At 29.3% G+C, this 27314-nt stretch overlaps 2 protein-coding genes across 2 annotated transcripts; one reads left to right on the top strand and one right to left on the bottom strand.

Annotated features, from left to right (window-relative positions):
- The first annotated feature begins 671 nt into the window (after positions 1-671).
- LOC112799846 (heavy metal-associated isoprenylated plant protein 22) lies at positions 672-2731 on the top strand. The gene is made up of 3 exons (XM_025841851.2): positions 672-871; positions 1007-1082; positions 2335-2731. The coding sequence occupies exons 1-3, from the start codon at positions 794-796 to the stop codon at positions 2625-2627; spliced, it is 447 nt and encodes a 148-aa protein (XP_025697636.1). The 5' UTR covers positions 672-793; the 3' UTR covers positions 2628-2731.
- Positions 2732-12544: 9813 nt separating this feature from the next.
- Positions 12545-20305, bottom strand: LOC112802642 (sec14 cytosolic factor). The gene is made up of 6 exons (XM_025845950.3): positions 19819-20305; positions 19314-19569; positions 18049-18085; positions 16622-16739; positions 15709-15819; positions 12545-13230 (listed from the first exon to the last, which is right to left on the bottom strand). The coding sequence occupies exons 1-6, from the start codon at positions 19900-19902 to the stop codon at positions 13072-13074; spliced, it is 765 nt and encodes a 254-aa protein (XP_025701735.1). The 5' UTR covers positions 19903-20305; the 3' UTR covers positions 12545-13071.
- Between the last annotated feature and the right edge of the window lie 7009 nt (positions 20306-27314).

The raw sequence follows: 27314 nt of genomic DNA, 5'->3' as shown, positions 1-27314 counted from the left end.
TAATTAAAAGTATACATTTTATGTTATGTTAAAAGGAGATATATACAAGTATTATCTTTTAAAAAGAAATTATTTTTATTTCGTGCTCCAAAAACAAAACGAATATTTCTGGCATAATACATCAAATTATTGAACCCATATATTTAATTTTAGTAGATGGATTCATACATCATTAAACAGTATCTATTTTGATTTATTAAAATAAAATTTTAAATATATTTTACTTATCTTTTTATAATATTTGCAAAATTAATATATATATATATATATATATATATATATATATATATAACAAATTAAAATCATCGTAAGAACAAAATTGGACCAACAGATCAGATTTAACCAAATATAATTAATCAGAATCAATTACCTGACCAATTTAGTTTGTGCTAAAAATTTTGTTGTCAGTGAACTAATAAAAGACAGATAAACTAATGAATCATTTTCTAGTAATAAAAAAAACATTTAAAAAAAATATTTTTTACATAAAAGTTTATTATTATATTTTATCAGATTAATTTAAATTAATTTTTTTGTAAACTGGAATTTCTAATTTTTACCGAGTTAATTACCAGATTTTCATAACCTTAGTTAAAACAAAATGATTACTTAGTCGATCTTAAGACACTAATAGTTTTCCCTATATATATATATATATGTACCCGGACTATGTTAGACCAAAACATATACTTACAGATATTGATCATCGTGTGAGACCCACCAAGTTCTCTCTCTTTTGGGGGAACATTCTGCTTGTCCCGTTCCGTTGAAGGGACTACTACATACAATATAAATGGGGTTTCTTGATAATATTCCAGAATGTTTCGGTGCTTACTCAACTAAGATTAAGAAGAAACGCAAGCCCAAGCAGGTTATTATATATCCACCCTCGTTATACAATACAATATAAGAAGGTTATTACATATACATCATATCATCCTTGTCAAATCTAATTTCAACCCTTTTTTGTTTTTTTTTTCTGTTTTTAAAAAACATAATCAACCAGACAGTTAATATCAGGGTGAAAATGGACTGTGAAGGCTGTGTCAGAAAAGTTTCAGATGCATTGGAGGACTTGGAAGGTGAGCGCATATGAATCCCGAGCAGATTGATTTGAAAAATACAAGTGAAGAAGTATTAGGAATTTACATCTTAAAGGATGGGATAAAATATAATTGTTTCCTTAATATTTGTGAGAAGTATAAAACGTATATTTAGTGTTTAATATTGTCCTACTATTTTTTCATTAAAAAATATTTAGAAGACAATAAAAATCAATTTAAAATAATTTAAAATTATATTATTTTATATTTATTAATTACTTTTGAAATAAATATTCTATACATAAAATTATAAATATTGAATTAAATAAGATCATTTTAAATTATTATTTTTTAAATACTGCTCTATTTCATATATCACCCTTAAACCGTTAATGCCATTCCCACCATTACCCCTCTCCTCCTTCTTTTTCCCTTTTCAAAAAACAAATCACACAAAATTAGCTTAAAAACTTATTTTTCTAGACAAATTGGTAAAAAATAAATAAGATTAAAATTTGATTTTTTTTAAATTTATTCTGAGAATATATTTATTATTTAATTATTTTATTTTGTCATATTTTTTATATTAAACATTTTGAAAATTTATTTATTATTTGTATTTTTAAGTTATTTTATAAAAAATATATAAATTTTTTGTTATTATTTTAATAGTATTTTTTCTAAGTTCTTTTTTGCACTAGAATAAGGCCTATCTTAAGCTGGGAGAAAATTCAATCTTACACTTTTTCCTTTTTGAAACAAGTTTCAATAGAGCTTTTCTCGGACTCCCTAGTATGGCTCGAAAAGAAGACCTAGTAGAAAAATTGGTCTACTGGGTTTGAATTTTTATTTTTTATATTTATTTTTAATGTATTTTAATTTTAGAATTTTGTGAATTAAAAAATAATAAAAGAATAAAATTTTATTTTCTTATTTTCAATTTTTATTTTTTTCACAAAATTTTTTAAAAAAAATATTAAAATAAAAATAAAAATAAAAAATCCAAACCAAACACATCTTAAAATTTCACTCTTTCTACTATATTTAAAAAAAAAGACTATTTCACTCTTTCTACTATATTTTTTTAAAAAAGGACTATAATTTGTTTCATAAATTATAAATTTGAATTTGATTCTTAAAAAATTAAAATACCTATTTACTATATTTTTAAGATACAAAACATAAAATAGCATATGTACTTAACTCTTAAAAGTTAAAAACAATATAAAAGTAAAAATCTAAGGTATGTAAAAATAAAATAAAAAAGAATGATTTGATGCATGTATATCAGGGGTGGAATCCGTGGATGTAAACAAAAAGCAGCAAAGGGTAACGGTGACTGGATACGTTGATCCAGAAGAGGTGTTGAAAGAAGTGAACAACACAGGAAAGAAAGCTGATGTTTGGCCATTTGTTCCGTACAACTTGGTGACTTTTCCATATGTTCGTGAGGCTTATGACATCAAAGCTCCTACTGGTTTCGTCAGGAATGTGCCTCAGGCACTCGGTGATCCCAAGTCTCCTGAAATGAAGCTTATGACCTTCTTCAATGATGATAACCCAAATGCATGTTCAGTCATGTAAATCAAAATTTCAGTGGCAATGACGTCTGTGAATACTGAATACTATGTTTTATGTTTGTAACTTCTTTATTCGCTAAATCATGGAAGCATAAGACTTATATAATATATTCTTTTTCAATTCTGCTAGATGTATTCTAAATCAGGTATTAAAATTAGTTATTAGTATAATACATATTAAAATACACTATATATATAGGAAAATTATCACATGTTTCATCGTACTAGCATGGAACATTATGTTCTTTTGTACTATCCGGTTTCCATTATGTATTTGTCTTGTAGTGAAGAACTTAAAGACAATTTTATCCTTTGAAACAAAACTAAATGACCCATTTGTCAATGGTTGAATTTCTAAATTCTTGACTTGGCTAGCAATGAAGCGTGAGCCACTATTTATTACATTGAGAATTAACTTTTTGTGCCATTCTTAAAATACACACCATTAGCAACATATCCTAGCACATTTAGTTTTATATTTATTAACAAATCATTCAGTTTTTTAATAAAAAATTATAAACATATTCAGCAGCTACTTTAGTAAAAATAATATTATATAAAATAAGTAAATAATATATATCAAAATGAAATTTAATTTTCAAATATTAACATTACAATTAAAATATTGAACTCTTTTTGCTAATTTTTTTTTCAAAATCAACTCTTTTACTTTTAATTTGTCTTTTGAAAAACTTAAAAATACAACTTTGATAACATTTTTATTTAAATCTTTTAAAATACTTGTTCAACATCTAATTTTTTAAAAATACAAAATTCGAACGAAAAATGTACATCTAATAGATTTAATAACAAAAAAAAATTTATTTTTTTAGTGGCTTCACTGAATCTAATTTATGGACTTTGAATTGATTTCAATCCATATATTTTTAACTTTAGTTTTACAAAAAAAAAAATTAATTCATTGCTTTGGTATTTATATAAAGATTTAAATTTAGTATCTAATGATATTAGATTTTTTTATTCTATTGTGTCCAAAAAAAATATATTTGACTATTTTAATATTAAAAAAGATTATAATTATCAAATTATCGTAACTCAAAATTCATTATTTATACCTTCTCTTTTATAATTTATATATAGATAATAATATTTTTATTCCTAAATCTCGTTACTCTACCATGATTTACTAAAAATTTTATACTATATTTTAATACGTAAATTATGGTAGGATAATTATTTTACAAAAATACACAAATTACACTATATCTTATTACTGTTTACTTGTAAATTTAATAGTATTCTTTAATACATAAATAATGACAGAATAGTAAATTTTTAAAATTGTACACAAAATTCACTAAATATAATTTGCTAACACAATTGTCGCTAAATATGATTCATGTCCATCATGGATTTCAATAATTTTTCCACCATAACATACTAATAAATTTTATTTTTTTAATACATAATTAAATTTAAATTACTAAAAATGACATTTTTAAATTTTTTAACGTTGTCGTTATGTGTATATACATTTGGTCATTTGTTTAATATGGAGTTAACTACTAGTTTAGTCCTCACACAACCAAAGCTGTGTTCACTTCCTTTTTATGTTTCGCTTTTTTACGATTCGTGTGCGATGCAAGTTCTGATTGTTTTGTTTAATTTTTTCTTTAAGAATCTTAGTTAAATTTCTTTTCATATATGCATATGTATGCAATCTTATTTTTAGATGTCCTAATATCTCACTATCTTTAATTTATGAACTTAAACGTAAAATTTTGTGTGGTAGGATGTTACACTTTTTATATCATATGATATTGTTTTAATTTTAAAATAATTTATTTTGGTATAAATATGATTTAACATTTATTAAATTTAATTTTAAAAGTTAAATTTGTATTAATATATTATATAAAATTTATAAATTTGTACATTCTAATTTTATATCTGGTCAATCCAATTTAATTTTATTTATTTTGGATCAATTTAAGGTCGGATTAAAATAAATTCAATGAGATATTAGAAATCCAAATCTAATTGAATCATGTCGAGCCCGACCCATGTGCACCACTATTTGGGTTGTAGTATCAATATTAGGATAATTTAAATGTTAAGAATATAGTTATCATAATCAAATCGGTAATCGAATTGGTCATACTGATACCAGATTATTGGTTCAACTAATAGATTACGAGTTGAACCGATTAATCCATTCATAACTAAATAATTATATAAAATTTAATTTAATTTTTTATTTTCATAATAAATATCTTTTTTAGTAATTTTATTTTATATTCAATGAATTATTAATTTTAAATTTTAGTAACTCATCAATTAGTTTATATTTATAATAACTCTTCAAGTATTTATAAATTTATATTTATTATACTATTTTAATATTTATAGAAAAAAAATAATAATCATAGAAATAGAAAATATATTATAGTTAATAGAATATTATTTTTAAATTTATAAATATAATTTAATTTTATTTACATAAAACATTTAATAAAAATTATGTATAACAAATAATATTTTTTTAGTTTAATTGAGCTTGATCAAGTTTGACCGAATCAGTTTAACCGATTTTAAATAAATTTGACTGAATTTTATTATATTTAACTAAATTTGACCGGATTAATTATTTGACTAGTTCAAATAATAATCCAATTCGAACTAATGACCGAATTTCAGTTCGAATTTGATAACTTTGATTTGGAGTATGTTTGAATTTTATTATAATTTTGGAATAAAAATAATATTTTAATTTATTTTTTTTAAGCAAAGTTTTTTTTATCAAAGATAAAATTGAGACTTGAACTTGTGACTTCTAGATGAGTATATAGAGATTATATTCAAACAAATTTATACGTGATAAATTATGGATTTTTATAGGTGTGTGTGGTAAATGTAAAGAAAGAGCCTTATATTTTTTACAACTTAATATAATCATAATTGAACACATGAATATTGTTTATATAAAGAGGAGTTTTAATTTAAAACTAACAAAACATATTTTTCGAATATAAATAAAGTCAAGTGAAACAAATTCTAAGTCGATATTTCTACTTTAAAAAATCCAAGATTTGTAACTAGGGACGGATCCAGAAATGATATTATGGGGCCAAAAACACATATAATTTTAAAAATTATGTAAAAAATTATATAATATAAGATGTATTACAAAAATATACCGATAAAGAATATATTTTAAAGTAAAAAAAAATATGTGTATACCTTTTATTAACGAAGTGGTCGAATCTTCGTATTATAAAATTTACCGATAATAGAATTTGTGTCAAATTTTTCAGTAATTTTCTTTTCAATATAATTAAAAGACAATTAGCAAGAAATTTATCTTTTATTTTGTTTCTAAGTTATTTTTCACAATATTCATAGTTAAAAAAGATCTCTTAATTGTAGCAGTTAAAATAGAGAGAATTAATACTAAATGAATAAAAAAAGACGGTCACAAGAAAAAAAATTCACTTTATGAGATTTGAAAATTTTTATTTAATTAAAAATATTAGTAATAATATCTTTTTCAGATTTCTTTAATATTGTTACTTTCTTTTTAGATATTAAAAATTATTAATATTTAAATTAGACTGAACTTTTATTTATACTAGACTAAATAATAAATAATTTTTTTTAAAAAAATTAAATTATACATAATAACTTATTACTATTAAAAAAATTTGAGGCGGGGGAGGCCGCCACTCGCCCCTTATGTCCGTCCTTGTTTGTAACTCTACATTATTTTTGCTTTAATTTTTAATTTTTTTTATCTCATAGTTTTCAATCTATTATAAGATGAGAAATCAATAAATTCATTTAATATATAAATATAAGTATTTAATTGTTACGAATCTTATAACTGAGCAATTATGAATATTGAAAATAATAAATTAAATAAAAAATAATCATTTTTTAAAATTAAATATGCATGGAGTAAAAAGAAGCAACAAAAATATAAAGAGAAATATAGGGATGAGTTTTATATTTATTCTTATATAAAATCGAATGGATTATGAAGTTTTGTTTTTAAACTTTTATTTTTTTATTATTGAAGATAGGAAAACTCGAACTCGTAATTTTTTAGATAAATATAAAAAGATTATGCCATTTGAGTTATAACTTGTTGACTTAGTTGTGAATTGAGGGTTTTGATTATGGATTATGAAGTATGTATAAAGTAACATGTTTATGACATATTTAAATACTATAATCAAAGAAAGAAATCATCACCTGCAATGCAAGTATAAAGAACCTTAACTAATTTTTTTGTTCAATTCATCAAGAATTAAAAAATTATGCATTTTCAGTTCAAAAGAGTAGTTATGAGACTATCAACAATTTTATTACAATTTTATATCTATATACACATACATATTTGTGTAAACATGTAAATTAAATGGTTGAAAGAAACAAATGAAAAGAAAAGGTGAAATATAACTGACAAATAATAGTATTTATATATGTTTATTTCACGCCGCAAGTATGTATCAAATTAAAAAGAAAAAAAAAGAAACTAACATTATAATATGAGAAGAAAAAAATGAATTATGAAAAAAAGTGAGAAGCAAAAAATTATAAAAGAAAAAAGTAAATAAGTAAAAGTATAATTTTATATTAAAAAGATAAATAGTAAAAATGAGTAAAATAAAATAGTTTTATAATTTAATTTATACCTATTAAAAATAATAACAACATAAAAATATATAAGAAAGCAATAAACTAAATAAAAACAAATGTTAAAGAGAGACTGAAATAAAAAATAAATCTATCTAGATGACTTAATTTATACCAGATTACCAGTTCAGCTAACTTATAGGCTACTTTTAGTAAATTCCAACACAAATTTAGCTACCTTCCAACTAGCTTGGGCAAACAAGAAACTCTAATTCTCACAAACGGGCAAAATGATAGACTGGTTGTATGACTAATGTGGGCTTCTTTTACATACTATCCACAGAAGTTATTTTTTTTTAATCTAGATCGTTTACATTTTTTAAATTATATCTTAAAGCTTTAAAATTGAGGAACAAAATGTTCCGTGTTCGTACAACGGAACACGTGAACAGCTTCCATAAATATATAATGACTAATTTTTATAATTGATTTTGTTGTATAAATATTAATTTTTATTCTCTTTTTTCTCGTATATTTTGTAATTGTAACCTTGGGGTCCACCAATATTGTTCGGTCTCTCATCGCCTACTGGCTATTGAGTCTGTGTATCGGATTCATCCATTTATGTCTACATTTTGGCTTGTATAAAACTGTGCTAGTAGAGGTTATGTAAAATTACATGAACCTGCAAAACAATCTTAATCTCTAATCACACAAAATTTAAGTTTAGGGTTCTTATTAATTCAATCAAGATAGATAAACTAAATCTTAATTATATTAGTGATCTTTAAATTTCAATTTTTTCATATACAAATTATCATCTTTTTTAATATTATAGATTCCCAACTCATTTAATAATTCATTAAAATTTAATTTTAATATTATCAATTTATTCTCAATATTTTCACAAACCTCAATCACCACCTCTCGTTAAAAACAACTCTCAGCATCACTACCCTCAGTATAAGGGATTTCTCAATTGTGCAGACACATACAAGACAATACAAAGAATACACAAATAGAAAGAACAAGTAAAGAAATTAGTTCAATTAGTATATAGATACAAATTCAAAGAGATAAGCCAGATACAAGATACACACCCAAACAATACATACAAATACAAATGATTTATGCCTGCCTATGGCCAATGAACTCATATGTCGGTTATACAGTCAAACCTGACATGTGCGGTAGCAAACTTTGGACAGTCCCTTGGTATACGCATCTCCAAACTCAAATTCATATTCATTTATCAATATTCATGGGGGAAACATCCGAGAAGGTATCAGTGTCCGGCCACATCTTGTGACGAAGGGTCAAAAAGTCTCAATTTCGACTAGGAGCAAGTAGGACAAAACTACCATCCTTACATATTATTCCGGAAGCTCAAATACCGACTGGAAGCATGCAGGACAAAACCACAATTATTTGCATCTACCTCAGAAGCTCAAATACTGACTGGAAGCAAGTGAGATAAAATCACAATCCATACTTCTACACCAGAAGCTCAAACAATGACTAGGAGTAAGCGGGACAAAACCACAATCATTGTATCTACCCCAGAAGCTCAATTATCAACCAAAATCATTCTCATTATCCTCTCAAATCAACTCAATCTCATCATTCAATCATATAGTCTCATTTTCATTATCCTCTCTATTCAACTTAATATCATCATTCAATCATATCATTTCGTCCTCGTTATCCTCTTGAATCAACTCATTCTCATCATTCAATCATATTATCTTATTCTCATTATCCTCTATACTCGTTATAGAATTTACGGAAGTTTGAAACGTTAAGAAAATTGTTTAGAGGAATAAAATTCGTTCGAAATCATAGAGAATAGTTATCAAATCTCAAATAGGGTTACAAAAGTGAAACAGCCGAGTGAAATGGGTAGAACAGTTAAAATAAACATTTTCAGCAAAACAGGATAGTCATGCGTACGCATGCCTTCCGCGTACGCATAAGTTGAAAATTTAGAAAAGTCGCGTACGCGGACCACCTTCGCGTATGCGGACTACCTTTGCGTACGCGAGATTGCTGAACAGAAATCTTTGCTTGCGTACGCAAGCAACTTCTGCATACGCATGCATCAAGACTTGGTGGTGCTGTGTATGCGAGCCATCTCTGCGTATGCATGAATATAGCTTTTCAAAAAAGCTGATACGTTGCAAAAAACTTAGTTTTTCATATCTATTTTTAAACTTTCATAACTTCCTCTACAAAATTTTGTTTTTTTCTCATCTTTGTATGGCTTTAAAGGTCTTTTAACAAGTTTTAATTTAAGAAAACTTTAACTGAGTTTCAAACCCCAAGCGCCAAGTTACGGCCCATCGAAGTTGGTTAAAAATTTATTTTTACCAAATTCTCATAATTCGTCAATTTCGTAAAATCTCAATTCAATTCAATCATAAATCATTCCAAAACCAGTTATACACATCCCAAATTCTCATTCATAAATCCTCAACCATTTCAAACCTAAATCAACCCATTTCCAACTTATTTAACCCATTCCATCAACATATTCATATCCACTAATAATATATATATATATATCCAAACTATCTATAATTTAATAATCTAATCATCTCATTTTCATACAATAATTCACACTACTTAACTGACCACATACAGAATCTCTCATCCTATCACGACTTCTGGCCCAATTTACACAATTTACGATATTTATACACCCTCATCTGTCGATTAAAACTTTAACATACATACTCATTTTCATGCAACATAACATCAACATATATCACAATTATCCAATTGCAACAATATCACATAGCGCTTCTCAATTTCATGAAAAACTCATTATTTTCACTCTCAATTTCATGTCAAAACACATCAATTAACTCAATACTCATCCTAACCATTATTCAAGTATACCAACAATCAATTTTATTCAACTTATTCTAGAGGTAAGTAACCTAGGTTTTCGCATAACCTTACATAATGCTTACTCAAACCTACCACCCATACCTTAATGTCGCAAATCCAAGCTTCCAAGCTCTCCTTTTCAAAATTTCACCAAACCAAACTTCTAATTACTCAATTTAACACCATATTATATAATTTGGCACAATATTAAAAATTAGGATTTTCATAAATTAATAAACTAAGAGGAGACAAGGGTTTCTTACCTTTACTCACTAAAACTAGTGATGGATGCCACCAAGAACATAAGTTAGATGACTCCTATAACATCAAAATCACTAAAAATTCTCAATACCCAAACCAAAAAATGTGATTTCATCATTGAATGAGAAACTAGGGCTGGAATTTCAAGTTATTCGCCAAGTTATTTAGATAGAATTGAAGAGGAGGAAGTTAGGATTTCATCCCTCTTTTCTCTCATATCTCATTTTCGTGTGTCACACCAAATAGGGAGAATGATGCGGAACTTTCATTAAGTGTGGGTATATATATGTGTAGGCTTGGGCCCGGTATGGCCCAATTTCATTTCTTTAGTCCATTAGTCTAATTTTAGACCAAAACCTTTAAAATAAGCATTTTAATTTGCACTATAAATATTTTTATTTTTTCAAATTATAAATATTAAATCTTTAATTCTTTTTTTCTCTCATTTAATTTATTTATTAGTTATCAATTAATTACTTAGTATTTTGCAAAATTTTTACATACTCCAAAGGACATTTTCGTCATTCTATGAGCAAGGAATTAAATGGTAATCTTGTCCTGCTCAATGATTTGATAACTAAAAGAATTATACTATGCCAACCATAGAGATCAAGGAGATTAAAGAGACTAAGAATTTGTCTCAAAAGTAATGGTCTTGACTTGGTGACACTCTTATATGAAGAAATACATCAATTTTTAGTCAAAGAAAAAAAGACAATGGAAGCCCAATAGTTCTTTTCAAGTTTATTGGGAGGCACAAACTTATTATTAGATTTGAAATTATTTAGTTAAATTTAAATTTGACTTGTTGTTAGGATTTGTTAAAAGATTTGATTTAGTTTTGATTTGTTTAGACTATCTTTAGGTGTTTAAAATTTAAATCAAACTTGATTGAATCTATGAAGATTAATCTGATTTAAATTAATTATCAAATTATAGTAGTTCAATATTTAAATCAAATTCGACCTAATCTAATAAAATCAAATCTGATTTAAATTAGTTAGGATTAATTCTGAAGTCATTTTTAGTTTAATTTCAAATTTTATGATTTATTCTAGAAAGATCTGACCCACTTTTAGATTGATCAATTAGGAAGTCTATTTAAGCAAGTTTGTGAATTTTTTGTACAATTTTTTATGAATAAATTTTGTGAATGCTTTTATGCATATTTTTATGTGTATATTCAAGTGAAGTGAGTAATTTGTTTTGCTTGTTGCATGAAGAAATTAAAAGATCCAGCTAAGGGTAACTTTTAATGTTAGTCCCTTTAGTTTCATTCATTTGATCTAGGTTGCGAATGATAGATTCTTTGAATGTCTAATAGAAAAAATTCTTCCGATAACCTAAATTGCTAAGAACATATTTCGCAGATGTCTAATAGAAAATTTTTTATCTTTCTTATTATTTTCACTGTATCTTCTATTTCTCTCTTTTTTGGCTATAATTGAATTATTTTAGAGTAAAAAGTGATACTTAGTTTTAATTTACGGTTCCAAATTTTTTTTTAATTTTATTGATTTTTTTAAGGCAAATCTGATTATGGCTCCTTTTGTTGTTTTTTTTTTTATGAAATTTTGAATTTTTAAAATCTTTTTGAATTTTTCATTATTTTCAGATCTTTGGAATAATTTTTTTTAAAAACAGATATATCCAATATCCGATCTAATTTACAAAGGCGTAGACAATTAACACTACCAATTTTTTTCACTTTTTTGTTTATATATATATATATATATATATATATATATATATATATATATATATATACTGTAATGCTTGTGATTCTAGATTTAGGCTCTTTATCAGAATCTTCACTATTTTTTAATTGTTTGTTTTTCTTAATTTGAGAACGAATTACTCTAGCGAGAAAGTCCAAAAATCTTTTCTCATTGTATCCGATTTATGAAAATCCTGTCTAATATAGTCTCAAAATTTAGACATAAACTTTTTATTTATCTGGTATATATGTTAATATATTTACAAAAACTAAGGATACTAACCACTAATTTTTTTAGGCAACCACTCTCCAGTTGTATGAATTGCTTTTTTAGTAAAAACCTATCAAAATATTGTCATATCCTATTGTGAATGCTATGATAGATATGATTCATTTATCGTCGCACTAAATGCAAGAAAGATTTCTTAATTATATGTAATATCTTGAGAGTCTCGATCTAACCGGTAAGACAAGCAATTTATGAATTTTTAAGCAAGGCAAGTTTTCTTTGTCATTTCCAGAAACATCCCCTTTTAGTATTCAAAACACAAAATACAGGGCATGCTTGTTACATGCATTTTTCCTTGTCATTACGAATTACTACCTTCTTTTGAATTGTGCAATTGAGTGGACAGATCTTATGCTGAGTTGCAATTATTCCATAGAGATACTTTTGGGAATTTAAGGGTGTTTAGTTTGCATTTTCATTTTCTGTTTTTATTTTCAGTATTTTCTATTTTTGGATTTTGTTAAAGAAAAAGTAAAAACAGGTTGCGAAAATAGAATTTTATTGTTTTCACAGATTTTACTTTTTCGTTCTCAAAATTCGAAAAACAGAAAATACTGAAAATGAAACCAAACAATGAAAACGCAAACCAACCACACCCTAAACCATCCAATTCAATCCAATGGTTAAAAGTACATTCTCACATAAACCTACAATTCTCTTATGAGATATGATTATGAATATGATACATAGAATCTCTTATAATGAACTTGCTGGCCCATCTTCCGATGGCGGCGTCAATTGAAAATCTTGGATAGCTACAAGTTTTGCTTTCCCACCATATTCTTCAGGAAGAACGTCTTCACCGACCTCTCTTATAAATGCCCTTTCCTCATTGTCATTGCTAACGATTACAATCTGCATTCAACATGCAAAGCCCATGAACGTGAAGCTAATAATAACAAAATTTATGTTAGATTCATAAAATTGGTTAGCAGCTAGAAAGCCTTTCTCTTCATATGAGTAAAAAGCTTACTGTGGAAGCTTGTAAACAAATGTATCATTATCATATCGTATATATTATTAGCAATTAATTACTCCAAAACAAACTAATATATACAAACCAATAATAAATATTCTTTCCTTATGCAACATTAAGTTTAAAATGGTTCAGTTTATTTATCAATGAAGCCTATCTTTTATCAGATTCATCATCAAACTTTGGAATATATACTCAAGGATGTAACCGGCGCGAGGTAAAAATTCTTGCAATTTATAATTTAATTTTTTGGAAATGTATACTGCTTGTCCTAGTTTGAAGACCTGGCTGATGCGGGATTCAAATCAGAAATACTTTTTTGTTCTATTAAACTCTTTGGCAGATTTAGAGGGATAGAAACAATGATCTCTTCAACCCTAATGATGATTGGTGTGATAATAGTGGTTAGTATGATTCGGAGCTCGGCTAGGGAGATGCATACTATTTTTAATATGCACATTTCTTTATTTCCTCCTTCAGCTTTGTTTTCCTAGGTCCCCCCCTTCTATAAACTCGGTGAAAGTGAATTGTGATGCTAGTCAAAATCCTCTTAGTGGAACAGCTAGTTTTGGTTGCCTTATACACAACTCTGATGGGTATTGGCTGAAAGGTTGCTCTGAGAAACTAGAAAACGCTAGTGTTCTCCAGGCTGAGCTTCATGCAATTTGGAGAGGTTTAATCCTTGCTTGGGAATGTGGCTTTCACGATGTTCTTTTTGAGATGGATTGTTTGGAATTGGAAGACTAATATCACCTTAATTCAAAGATTAGCCAATCATGCGACTGATCTTATGGCTAAACATGCGGTTCCAATTGCGAAGGAGTATGTGGAATGGCTCCAACTTTGGAATGAGCTTTATCATTTCATATGCTTTGATAGGAATCCGGCCAATTAACTTGACTTTTTTTTCCCTTTTTTCTTTCATTTGTAGATACCCAAATAAAAAAAAATCATAAGCTAGAGAAGGTTAGACACTAGTATTTTTAGCCAATGAGCTATAACTCAAACGGCATATGTCTCCCTTCTCAAATAGGAGGTCTCAGATTCGAGTCTCCCCTAATGTAACTTGACCAAGGAAAAAAATAGTTAGAAATAAAAATAAAACTAAAATTTAAGCACGCCAACATATACGAAATAATGACTAGAAGGAAATTTTACGTCAGCCACAAGTTACGCAAATTGTGAAATATTTTCCACACAAACATGACACAGCTATCACCACCAAGAAACCATCATTTCCATCTTACTCTCCTAAACCTCCACCTCCACCTCCACCTTGCTTCTCTCACTATTTCTCACGTTTCCTCCCTCTCATATTCTATCATCCCCTCATTCTTTCTGTTATGAAACCATTTCTCTCAAAAACTTAAAACTTATAAGAAAAGACATCTGAATGGTTATATCTCTAACACGTCTCCTCACACAAGAGCCTCTTTGGAGTTTGCATAAATTTTTGCATAGGCTTCAACTTTTTCTTTTTTGTTATTGTCTTGTGCTAAATTCTTTCTTTTGGGTTCAACAAGGATCGAACTTTAGACTTAGGTAATAATGCTCTAATACTATGCCATGAAACTACTTCTACCAAAAGCTTAAGCCGATAAAAAAAAAGCACATGAATAGTTATAGTTATATCTCTAACACTCTCAGTCTCTCACTCTTTTCAATTCCATTCTCGTTACCTCAAAAACAAACACACATCCCCCCCTCTCTCAACATACAAACACACAACAAGGGGGTTGTTATAAAGGGAAATAAAATAAAAGGGTAATTCATTTCATAGATGAACTAGTTGCATAAATAGCTAGGGTTATCTGCATTTAATTACTTCATGATCAATTTCTGTGCAATAATCATAAAACAACAACAACAACGCCTTGTCCCACTAAGTGGGGGCAATAATCATAATACTAAAGAATATTCTATTTTGAAATTAAATAAAGAATAACTTTTCTTCTTTGACATAGGTTTATTTGATTATGACTTTCTAACTTCTGTGACACATCTTTAAAGTATATAAAAAAGAACTTCCTTAAAAGCTAACATTTCAATCGTTAGATAACTTTCAAATTTTTATTTAACATTTTATAGTTAAAGATTTTTTCTTGGTTTTCCAGTACAACTCACTCCAGATATAATACATGATTGTCTAAGTTAATATTTTACATATCAAATTCATGATAAGCCCGTAATTCCTAATTTATCAGTGAAAATAAAATCCATATTGATGGGTTCTGAATCTAAGTAATCATTTAGTTCAGAAACAGATATGACGGGAAGGTGATGGCATGAAGCAAATGAATTGCTACTGTTCAGTCGTATTAATTTTAAACCCAACACACATATAATTAAATATGTACCTTTTCTAGTGTTGCCTTCTCGAGAAAGCGAGAAACTAGTCTCCAAACGCTAACAAAAAACCACGGCATGTGTAAGAGGTAGCACTTGTACAATCGTTCAGGGTAATAAGCCTGAAATTAATCAAAAACCGTTAAAATGAAATGAGAATATAAGGGTCAGTCGTTTGATTGTATTTTTATTTAATTTATTTTGTTTTTTTTTTGTGAAAAAAAATAAAAAGTTGGAAATAGAAAATAAGAAAGAAAATAGAATTTCATTGTTTTTCATTATTTTCGTTTTTTTTCCTCCACAAAAATAAAATAAAAATATTAAAAATAAGAAAAAAACATTTTCTTAAACCTATCAATCCATGTCTTTACTAATCCAAAGAAATGTTGATATAGATTCAGGCATGACATGAGCTGAATGGTAACCCCACAAGCAAAAATTTTCTTAAAGAAAAGGATAAATTACTAAAATGGTCGAAAGTTCAAAATAATTTCAAAAGATACAAACGACAAATAAGTTCCTGAAAATTTTAAAAACGTGACAAAGATAACGAAAAAAATATCTTTTTTCTTTTATAAGTGGTAGACTGAATTTTATATTTGGCAAATGACTTGTGCGTTTTATCTGAATTTTTGTGAGAACATTTGAATAAGTATTTAAAGGTGCATACAAAGACTTGGAGTAAAATTTGATCAATTGACATCTTGTCACAATTTTAAATCGGTCGAGAATTTATTTTTCATTTGTATCCTTCGATGTTATTTTTATTAGCAATATGAAATTTTAAGTAACATTTTTTTTACTTTACCCAAAAAAAAATTCATAATCAAGAAAATGATGTCATAGGTTGGCTATTTTTTTTTTCTTGAGGGGTTGGCAAATATTTACATGCATGAAAGTTTCACAGAAAAAGATAAAGCTTACCTGTAAAAACTGAAATCCAGTGATTAATGCACGTGCATCTACGTTTTTATATGAAATATTCTGCAGATCAAGAATTCCAATCAACTTTTCGTTACCTATCTCCGTTCCTTTGAAACCACTGAAGACAAAAAGAACTAACTATTAATTTCTCAGTTTTACATGAAAGAGAGAATGGAGCAGAAGAATATAGTAGCGAATAGAAAAAGATAGAATAAAAGATGTATTAGAAAGTGTAAGGAATATGAACTTATGAAGAAAAGGAGGATATATATAAGTACTATTCAGAGGCTACTACTCTCCTTTCAGTTCTGTCCAGTTTAATTTTCGAGATAAACACCTCTAATTCTCCTCTTATGTAAAATCTAATTCTCTCTCCTCTCTCCTCTAACCAAATGGCCACACATCACTATTCTACCAGTTTTGCAGATTTCGTTACAAATCTTTTCACCAAAATACCCTTACTTCTATTTTTCTCCCCTCCATATATGAGGGACTGAGGTTACATAACATAAACCTTTATGGCCTGTTGTAAAGCCAAATAATTACACGATATTTTCGACATCCATTTTTATTGGTATATGACATGCAACAAGCATAAGCAATGTAAAAATTCTTCATTTTCTATGTTTATGCCTCTGAATAGTCATTTATCATGTTTAAACCAACCGGAAAAGAGTAACAATCATCAGTTTATATAAAACAAGAGAAACTATTGAGGGTAATCCTAAAACAAGAGAAAGTTCCTGCAGATGGATTATTAAAGTTCCATTGATTAAAAAGAATCATTAGAAGGGAGTGAGAAAGCACAAAAGAGGTAAAGCAATCCTCCAAACAGAAAAAATATCATGTTCTTGCATTTGTATATTATATCAGATAAAGGGTGTTAAAAATACTTAAAGAAACTAGGGGGTAACCAGGTGACGAAAGTGTAATCCTATGTGTGGTAAAAAAGAAATCACCTAAAACCTAGATATCCAAATATATTTTCCCACAGTTAAACCACTCTCTGTTAGGAGAGGATATCAAGAAGAAAAAGTAAGATTACATGACACCTCCAAACAAAACAATAGTCGAAGTCCTTGAGTGTAGGATATCAGTGAGATGAGTTAAATAGAATCAAGTAAATGCAGAAGAGACTAACTTAGTTACTTGTTGATCATGCAAAGTTTCTGAGAAATGTGGAATTTCTGAGAGTTGTTTTGAGGAACATAAAATAAAATAAAAATCGAAAAGTAGGATGTAAGTTGTTGCAAGCCATAAGTTTGGGAACATAAATTAGCATTAGCCTACTTACAATGGCAACAAAGTATCCATTGCATGAATTATGAGTTAGAAAACCTGTACCATACCATGTTTTGTATCAATGGAAAACTAGTTGCTTTACGCATAGGTAAAAGCATCATGGCAGTAGTAAAATTAGAGTGTACCTTGCAATTGTCTTGTCCAGAAGATATACAACAAATTCTGAAACAGTAAACAGAACAGTAATCAGTTTGCTAATGTCAATATCAAGTAATTGTTTAAGCAAGGGGGTTTCAAGATAATTTATTATCTTATTCCTTTCAAGGTAAAAATTTCCTAAATTAGAGGATATGTTTATTTTAAATGAAAATTTTACTTTCCTTTTCCTTTCTCTCAAAAACTCTCCTTCCCAAAAATATGTCCTATAAAATTTTACCTTGGCAGTGGCTCCAAATCATTCAAGTTTAAACGTTTACTTTTCTTCTTTTTCTTTTTGTGGGTTCATTATTTGGGAGCTGGTTTAGGAGATGAGAATTTAATTGAGACGAGAGAAAGATCAAACGGTAGATGGAAAAGATATATGGAAAAGATATCTTCCTAACCAACCTTCAGGGCCCCCACATATATAAATGATTAATTTATTATTACCTACCTTCAAGAACAAAAGTTTGAGCCATTGATTAAAGTAGCTAACTACATGTTCCTGGATCACGTTCTACATTAGCAAAGTCAATTTCAGTAACTCTCTTCAGATGGTAATAATTACAAACTTACGAAAAAAATATTTTAAAGTGAGGAAATTAGTAAAGTGATAAAGTAAGGAATTAATCACTATTAAATTTATAATTTATATTATGTCTAAGTTCCACTATTTTATTAATTTAAGGGTGATTAGGTTCTTACTTTCTCAGTTTATCACCTTTCTCACTTTAGAATAGCTTAATCCCAAAAAAGCATGGCTCTTTTTAACTTCTGGGTACAGCTATCTTTTTCTTGTTCTTTGAATTCATAATATGCCAAGTAAAAGCATCTAATTTTCAATTTTAATAATGATTTTATAAAATGAAAAGAACACAAATAAGATGAAGAAAAAGAAATAAAGAAAACACTAAGGAAACCATTAAGATAATGTAACTTGTGAACGCAATTGACCTTAACCGAATTTGGCTTTAAGCTAACAGAATAATGAAGTTTGATCCACATACATCAAAAGAAAAAGTCAAAGAAAGTGAATCCAAATAACTTGGAAACTCGTTCTTGGCGAATATTCCCCCATGAAAGTGAACCATGGAACTAACAATTAAAGAATCAAAAGTTCGAGGACCACACAATAACTAAGTGATAATTACTTTGAGAGGAAGAAAATCAAGACATTAAAAAATAAATAAATAAATAACAACCATGATGAACAAGTACTGCAATTTGAATAAGTGAGGCAGTGAATTATTACTTTTGAACTGGATCTGATCCTTGGCAGGGAAATGGTTTCTTGTGAGGACAATCATGACAGGGTATTTACCCTGAGACAAGCCCTGCAAATAGATCTTTCTAGCTTCCAACTCATCTGGAACTTCGGATTCTGGAATGGATCCATTAGGAACCATGGCTGTCCTCCATTTCCGCCATTGCACAAACATCTTTGCAGCTTTATCCTCATCCATTGAGCGAGCAATCAAGAACCTCATCAGCGTGGTGTCACTATACCCCTGAAAGAAAGAAACAGATCACAATAATAATCATAATCATAGAGTAGTTATAGTGGAATTTGGAACACATAGCAAGTGCATTCAAGAAGAGTAAAGATAAAACAAAACGCCCTGGACAGTTCAAAAATTCCTAATCAGTCTCAACCCTTCAAGTGACTGGTCTAAGCGGTCACTTGGAGGGTATCTCGATTAGGGATTTTCTAATTATAGAGGGACGCTTTGTCCTTCGAGCAGGACCGGAAGAACTACCTCTGCAGTAGAGCCATGCTTCTCAACAGATTTCCTCATCTCGGTCAGTTCAATATCTCTTTTCTCATCCATTTGGGGCTCCATCAAATGACCCAAAACTGACACCAGAACCAGTTTTCGGAGGAAAAAGAAAGAAAGAAACGAAGACGCGTTGACAAAACGGCAGAGAAATCAGGCAAGAGAGAAAAGGGGAGTATGTGGAATTGGCATATGAAAGTGACTATTGCCAAATGTGGAAAGGGGCTGATACGGGAAAGTTGAACAATAGAAGCTCCATAAATGAAGGGGTTCCGAAGTTGCCCATACTGCTATGAAGTGGAAGAATGGAGTTGCCTGCTTGAAACGAAACATGTGAAGTTGAAGAGTGTACACATGGGGGTTGACGTCAAACTGTTTGAATTTTCGGTTTGGCAAAAAGGTAAAAGCGCCGTGGAGATATAAGAGCAACTCTTACTGTTGCGGGGAATTATGATGGTGGCTTCTCACGTTTGAAAGGGGACTTGGGTAGATGAACATGGTTTTGAAAGCACCATTATTTTTTTTAAAAAAAAATATTTATTTTTACATTTAGTTATTATAGATTTGATGATAATATTTGTTTAAGATACAATAAAATTAATAAATTTTTTAACTGTTAGGCTATATATTTATGTCATTTTTCATTCAAGTCTATTCAAACTGGTTTAATATTAAAAAAGTCCAATTTCATTAAATAAAACGTGAATTTCACGCGCTCTAAACCTCTGAAACTTTAACATTCATTCGCGCCTTGAATATGAAACAACGTTCTTTCTTTAACCTTGAAACTGCTATTAGAGAATTTCGAATTTCTCTCAAAATAAGTGGAGTTGGTCATTTTGATTCACTTGATTGTTAGTGTATTCAGATGAGTTCTTTTACATGTAGAAATGCTTTTTTACTGATTAAATGTTTATCACGTTTTATTTAAAACATGAATGGTGTTTGGTTCAGTTAAGTTGGTCATTTTTATTCATTTGATTGTTAAGTATTCAGTTGAGCCCTTTTGCATGCAGAAATATTTTTCTTGATGATTGAATGTTTATCGAGTTTATTCAGAACATGAATGGTGTTCGGTTTAGTGACACTGGTCATTTTCATTCACTTGATTGTTGGTGTCTTTAGTTGGGTCCTTTTGCATGCAGGAATATTTTTCTTATTGATTGAATGTTTATCACATTTTATTCAAAACTTGAATGATGTTCAGTTCAGTAGAGTTGGCCATTTTCATTCACTTGATTGTTGTTAGTGTGTTCAGTAGGATCCTTTTGCATGCAGAAATATTTTTCTTGATGATTGATTGTTTATCGAGCTTTATTCAGAACATGAATGGTGTTCAATTCAGTGGAGTTGGTCATTTTTTTCACTTGATTATTAGTGTGTTCAGTTGGGTTATTTAACATGTAGAAATATTTTTCTTCATAATTGAATATTTATCACCTTTTATTCAAAATATGAATGGTGTTCAGTTCAGTAGAGTTGGTCATTTTCATTCACTTGATTGTTAGTATCTTTAGTTGGGTCCTTTTGCATGTAGAAATGATTTTCTTGATGATTGAATAATGTTTATCACATTTTATTCAAAACATGAATGGTTGATATATATATGGTGTAGTCTATGGTGGCCACAAGTTTTGGTGTTTATGGTGGCTATGAACTTCACAAAATGATATTTTTAACTAAATAAAATAAAAAATTAAAGCACGTTCCAATTCTATTAATAAATAATGACATGTTTATGAGTGTAAATAAAAGAAAAAAATTAGACCATTTATCATATTTCTTGACAAAAAAATAATCTATCGTTTTCTCTCGTCGTCGGAAATGAAGTCGCTACCAATGCCCAAAATTTAAAAAATGATAGTATCTAAAAATACTTACATTGCGTTAATATATTTTCATTATCTACTTATACTTTTCTTTTTTGTAATTAATAATTTTAAATTCACTTTACTAATATTAAAATTTAATTAATAACAGTAACTTTAGACTTCAAAATTTTTATTGCAAAATAAAATGATTATTTTAATTAAAAATAAAAGATATAAAAAATGCAATGTAAGTATTTTTAGATACTATCATTTTTTAAATTTTGGGCATTGGTAGCGATTTCATTTCCGACGACGAGAAAAAACGATAGATCATTTTTTTTGTCAAAAAATATGATAAATGATTTAATTTTTTTCTTTTATTTACACTCATAAACATGTCATTATTTATTAATAAAACTAAAACGTGCTTCAATTTTTCATTTTATTTGGTTGAAAATATTATTTTGTAAAGTCTATAGCCACCATAGGTACCAAAATTTGTGGCCACCATAGACTACACCTATATATATATATATATATATATATATATATATATATATATATATATATATATATATATATATATATATATATTGCACTTTATTTTACTTAGTATATATTATAGATATTGGTTGTGATTGGATGATGTGAATAGCATAGTGCCTTGTTCAATTTTGTCATGATTATTCATGATAGTTTTTGGATGTTGAAAATTAGGAAGAGAACTAGGAAATTTTGAAATGCATCCATCACAACATACATACATACATACATACATACATGTAGGAAATAATTTTGGTGAAAAACAGAAAAAATTTTCAAAAATTTTGTTTTTAGGGCATACCATTGATTTGATTCAAAAAATTATTTTCAAACTTGCTTGACTGATTCTTGTGGAACATAGAAGAGAGATAGAACAAACAACCTTGTGAGTTATTGAGCCATATTGTGTGGTTGCATATTTTAACCACTATTTTGTTCTTGTGTGCTATGCTTCTTCTATGATTGTGATATTAGATTTGCTTGATTCTTTATTTTCGATGCTTGATGTTTTGAATGAATTTAGTATGATTGAGGCCATTTTTGAAATTGAACTCACTAATCCATATGGCCAACCCTTACATTTACCTTTGTAACCCATTTTTGAGCCTTTTAATCTCCTTTTTGTTCTAATTTTAAGCACATCATTCTTCGTAAGTGAAAAACTATTAATGTCCTTGAATTGCATCTTTGATTAGTTTAGGTTGAAGAGTGTGTTTCATTTAAGTGTGGGAGAATTTTGAGAAGCATTGGTAAAGAAAAAACTTTATTTTGGATATTCATTGAAAATTTTGGTAAATGGATGTACATTCATATATCAATTTGCTTTAACCATATGCATTTGTCATAGAAAAAAAAAGTGAAATAAAAAAAATAGTAATAAGATGGGAACAAAAGTTATCCCAAAGAAATATATATATATATATATATATATATATATATATATATATATATATATATATATATATATATATATATATATATATATATAAGAAATGCATATGTGGATTTGGATGAAAAGAATGTATGACTGTGTGGGAAAGAAAATGATGGAAGGTTATGTTGCATTCTTGTTATTAGGGTAATATAGGTTGAGTTGGACACTTGAGCTAATCAAAGATCCAATTTCTTAGTCCACTTAGTCATATTTATCCTACCTTCACCCTAACCCCATTTCAACCTTAAGAAGTCCTCATGATATTTGCATTCATGCATCATATGTTTGTTGATTGTTAGATGAAGAACAAATCCTTGAAAGCATGATTAGAAGAGACTTGAGTGATTAAACCCTTAAACATAAACACTGAGCGATTTGAGTGTGTACACTTTCGATGAGGGGTTCGATTGTTCAATTCTATATTTTCACACCTCTTATTATGTATTCATGCAAGTTGCTTCATTTTGAAACTTGAATCAATTCTTTGGATTTTGATTGCATTAAACTACTTCTTTACTTAGCCCTATATGTTTATATACTTGCTTGGAAATTTGATGATTTGTTTTTACCAAATCAATAGGAAACTATGGTATAGATAGATATAAAGAGTATATAGTATACTTGCATGCATATAGATAGTTGCATTCAATAAGTTGTTTATCCCTTGATCATTCTCCTTGTTTGTATTTAGCATGAGGACATACTATTGTTTAAGTATGAGAGAATTGATGAGTCCATATTTGATGCTAATTTTTTGCTTGAATTGGATGGATTTCATCACATAAACTCACTTATTTACCAAAATAGCATACTTTTGTGTTTTATCCCTAAATTGAACCTAAATGTGAAAACATGTATTTTTGTGCTTAAATTGAGCAATTTAATTCCACTTCTATTCCATTTGATGCCGTGATGTGTTTTGTGAGTGATTTCAGGTTAATTAGGCAAGAATGGGTTGGTAGAAGTAGAAGAAAGCATGCAAAAAGGGAGAACACATGAAGAAAACAAGGAGAAGCATACAGCCAAGTGTGCGTACGTACAAGTGCAGCAATCAGCAATTGTGCCTAGGCACAATCTTCTGTGCGTACGCACAAGAGAAAAATCAGCAAGTATGCGTACGCACACATCTGTGCGTATGCACAAGTCCCTGCGCGTGACTTCATTAATGAAGCACGTGGCTCACAAATTTGGGGCTCTCTTGGCCCAATTTTTGGAGTTGTTGAAGCCTTTTGGAGTGCTATATCAAAGGAAAATGAAGACATATGAATGCATTAGTTTTATGAGCTTAGAATTATCTTAGGGAGCTCACTTTAGATAGAAAAATACATAGTAGGAGTAGGAGTAGTGTAGTATAGAAAATTCTCTCTTAGGGTTTACTTAATTTCTATTATAGCATTTTATAGGTCAATTTTGGTCTTGGATTTTGCTATCTCATTGTAAGCACTCTTTAATTTCCTTTTTAATTTCACTACTTTTGCTACATTTTCTTCTATTTCAAGTCACTTTGTTAATATATGCAATTTTGATTTCTTGAAGTTTTAGTTGATGAATTTAATGTTTTATGCTTTATATATGCTTGATTGAAGGTTTATTGTTGATTTTGTGAATAGTTTGGTTATAGTTTTCATTTTCCTTTGCTATTTCCTATGTTTTGGTTTTATACCCACCAAGTGTTTGTGAAAAATGCCACTTGAAAATTTTGAGTAGATTTTCACACCTTGACTTGGGAAATGAGTTTCTAAGATACTAGAGTCATAATGTCTGACATTTAGTGATAATTCTTAGGTAGTTAGTTGACTCTTGTTTCCATTGATGCTAGCTTTTTACTAAGAAATTAGTAAGTTAGCTAGGACTTATGGATTAAAGTCAATTATGCTTGCTTGACTTACTCCTCGATATTAGGAGTTAACGAAGCGATATTGACTCATCATAGTTGCCATAGTTGTGGTTATGACGATGATAGAATTCCTTATTTCTCATTCCCAAGTCAAGGCTCTTGTATGCATTTATAGCATTTTCACTAGTTTTGACCTTACTTCCTTTTTACTTACATTAGTATCAATTTTGATCTCTTCTTAGTTCTTTTATTTCTTAGTTCTTTTAATTTTTCGTTCCTTGATTGGAAACCCTTTTTTTCCTCACAACCAATAATATGACACTTAATTGCATTGTCTGAGGGAGACGACTCGAGGTTCAATTATTCTCGGTTATTTTTAATTGAATTAAACTTTGATGTTGGTCGATTGTTGGGATGGGTCTATACTTGCAACACTAATTCTATTTTGAGAAAAAATTCCTAACCTGCTTTAAGCCATGCATCAGTTATCTACTCGCTCGAAGCTTAAGACACTCAGGGAATGGCGGCACAGCATGTCCCTTGACTCAAACAGCAGGCACTGACACTTCACCTCTCATGATACTGCATTATAGGTGACGAAAAACTTGTTGAATGTGGAGTTAGAAACCTGCTCTATAACTTCGTATGTTATGAAGCCTAAGGTGGAATGCATTGATCTTGTGATGCATTTCACCTTTTCTCTGAATTGTCCTTAAATTTCCATAAACTTCTCGTGGGTATACACATGCTGAAACTGCGCCTCTATTGCTGATTTTGTTATGCACAAGATCACGATGTGAAAACCTGTAGCGTCGAATTCTCTCTCTTTTTACTCTCTGCTTGCTAGGCAATTGTCGTATTGCTTCACGAATTGACTCAAGGAGCTGTTGCGTGTGATGAACTTGTTAAAAAATGCATGCATACTCTCGCTTTTTTGTATGCTTCTCATCCCAACCCATAAGTGGTGATTTGATCTTCGTATAGCTCTGCATAATGAACCGAACACATGAGCTGGGTTAAACCAAAAATTGTGCACGTTTTAACCCATAAAGTAACCGCATGAAAATAATTTGAATTAAAGCCTCGGTTACCTGAGAGCCACTTGTTGCTTCCAAGGCCGTACTTTGTGACAAAATCGTTCTAGTTTCTGTCGAATGCGTCTTTTGTGAACGAATTCCAAATAATGTGGCTCATCTCTTGTTCGATTTTTCGTGTTGCTTGTAGCCGTTTAGTTTGCTTGTGATCTTCTTCATGATGTACCAGATGCACCATCGATGAATTATTGTTGGCATGCACATCTCAATGGCCCTTTGTATCGATGCGCATTGGTCGGTGAGAATGCCTTTTGGTGCCTTCCCTCCCATGCAATGGAGCCAACACTCGTGATGGTTTCAGTGGCTAAGAGAAGGGGGGTTGAATCTTAGCCCCCTTTTTCGTAATTACACTTTCTGGTCTTTGAGGAGACTTTTCTGTTTTTGTCTCTTCCCTAGCCATGAGACTTTTTACTTTTGTCTCGTCACTTGGCACGAGATATTTTTTATTTTAGCTCCTATGCAGTAGAAACAGATATGAAGAAGTAGAGAGAGAAGATTACACCCAGATATATACTGGTTCAGCTGCTAAGTGCAATGCAGCCTACATCCAGTCTCCATCACAACAATGATGAAATTTCACTATAATCATCCAGATTACAAATTGTAAAGTGCTAACCCAACTTACAAGGGGATTCCCACAGAATCATGAAACACAACATAGATGAACAAAAGAACTCTAAGGACATCTATGGCTTTTTTTCTTTTAATTTTGCACTCTCTGCCTTTTTCTGCTCTATGGCTTTTTCATACAAAATTTACTGTTTGCCTTTTTCCATGAGACTCAAGACATTACAAAATTAAACAAAAAAATTACAAAACTGAATACATTGAAGGAGAAGAAAATCTGTAAGCTTAGGTAGCTATGAGACTTCTGTGCCTTTCACTCTCACTTTCTTTCCTTGAATAAAACCGTGACTGTTCACCCCTTTTATAGAGAAGAGAAGCCTTCACAGTTGAAACAAAACCAAGTTTAACTTCTTTTCCTTCAAAACAGAACCGGTTCGGCCACAGAGAGAGAAGAGGAAACTCATGCAAAACCCAACATGCAAGTACCTCTAGTTCTTTCTTGGTCATCACTCTTCATCAATCCGAGCGCTCCATCCTTGGCTTGCTCTCCAAGATGAATTTCTGGCCCTTGATGCTTCATGATGATGATGACTTCATCTGCTCCAATCTCTGCCTCTTCCATCACTTCGCCACTCTAGCTACTTCCTGTGGTGGTTGAGCAGAATTAGAGACAAGCCATGCCTCCAAGAATC

The sequence above is a fragment of the Arachis hypogaea genome, chromosome 5, assembly GCF_003086295.3.
Source record: "Arachis hypogaea cultivar Tifrunner chromosome 5, arahy.Tifrunner.gnm2.J5K5, whole genome shotgun sequence".
Taxonomy (NCBI): Eukaryota; Viridiplantae; Streptophyta; class Magnoliopsida; order Fabales; family Fabaceae; genus Arachis; species Arachis hypogaea.
This window is presented reverse-complemented; position numbering and strand designations above follow the sequence as displayed.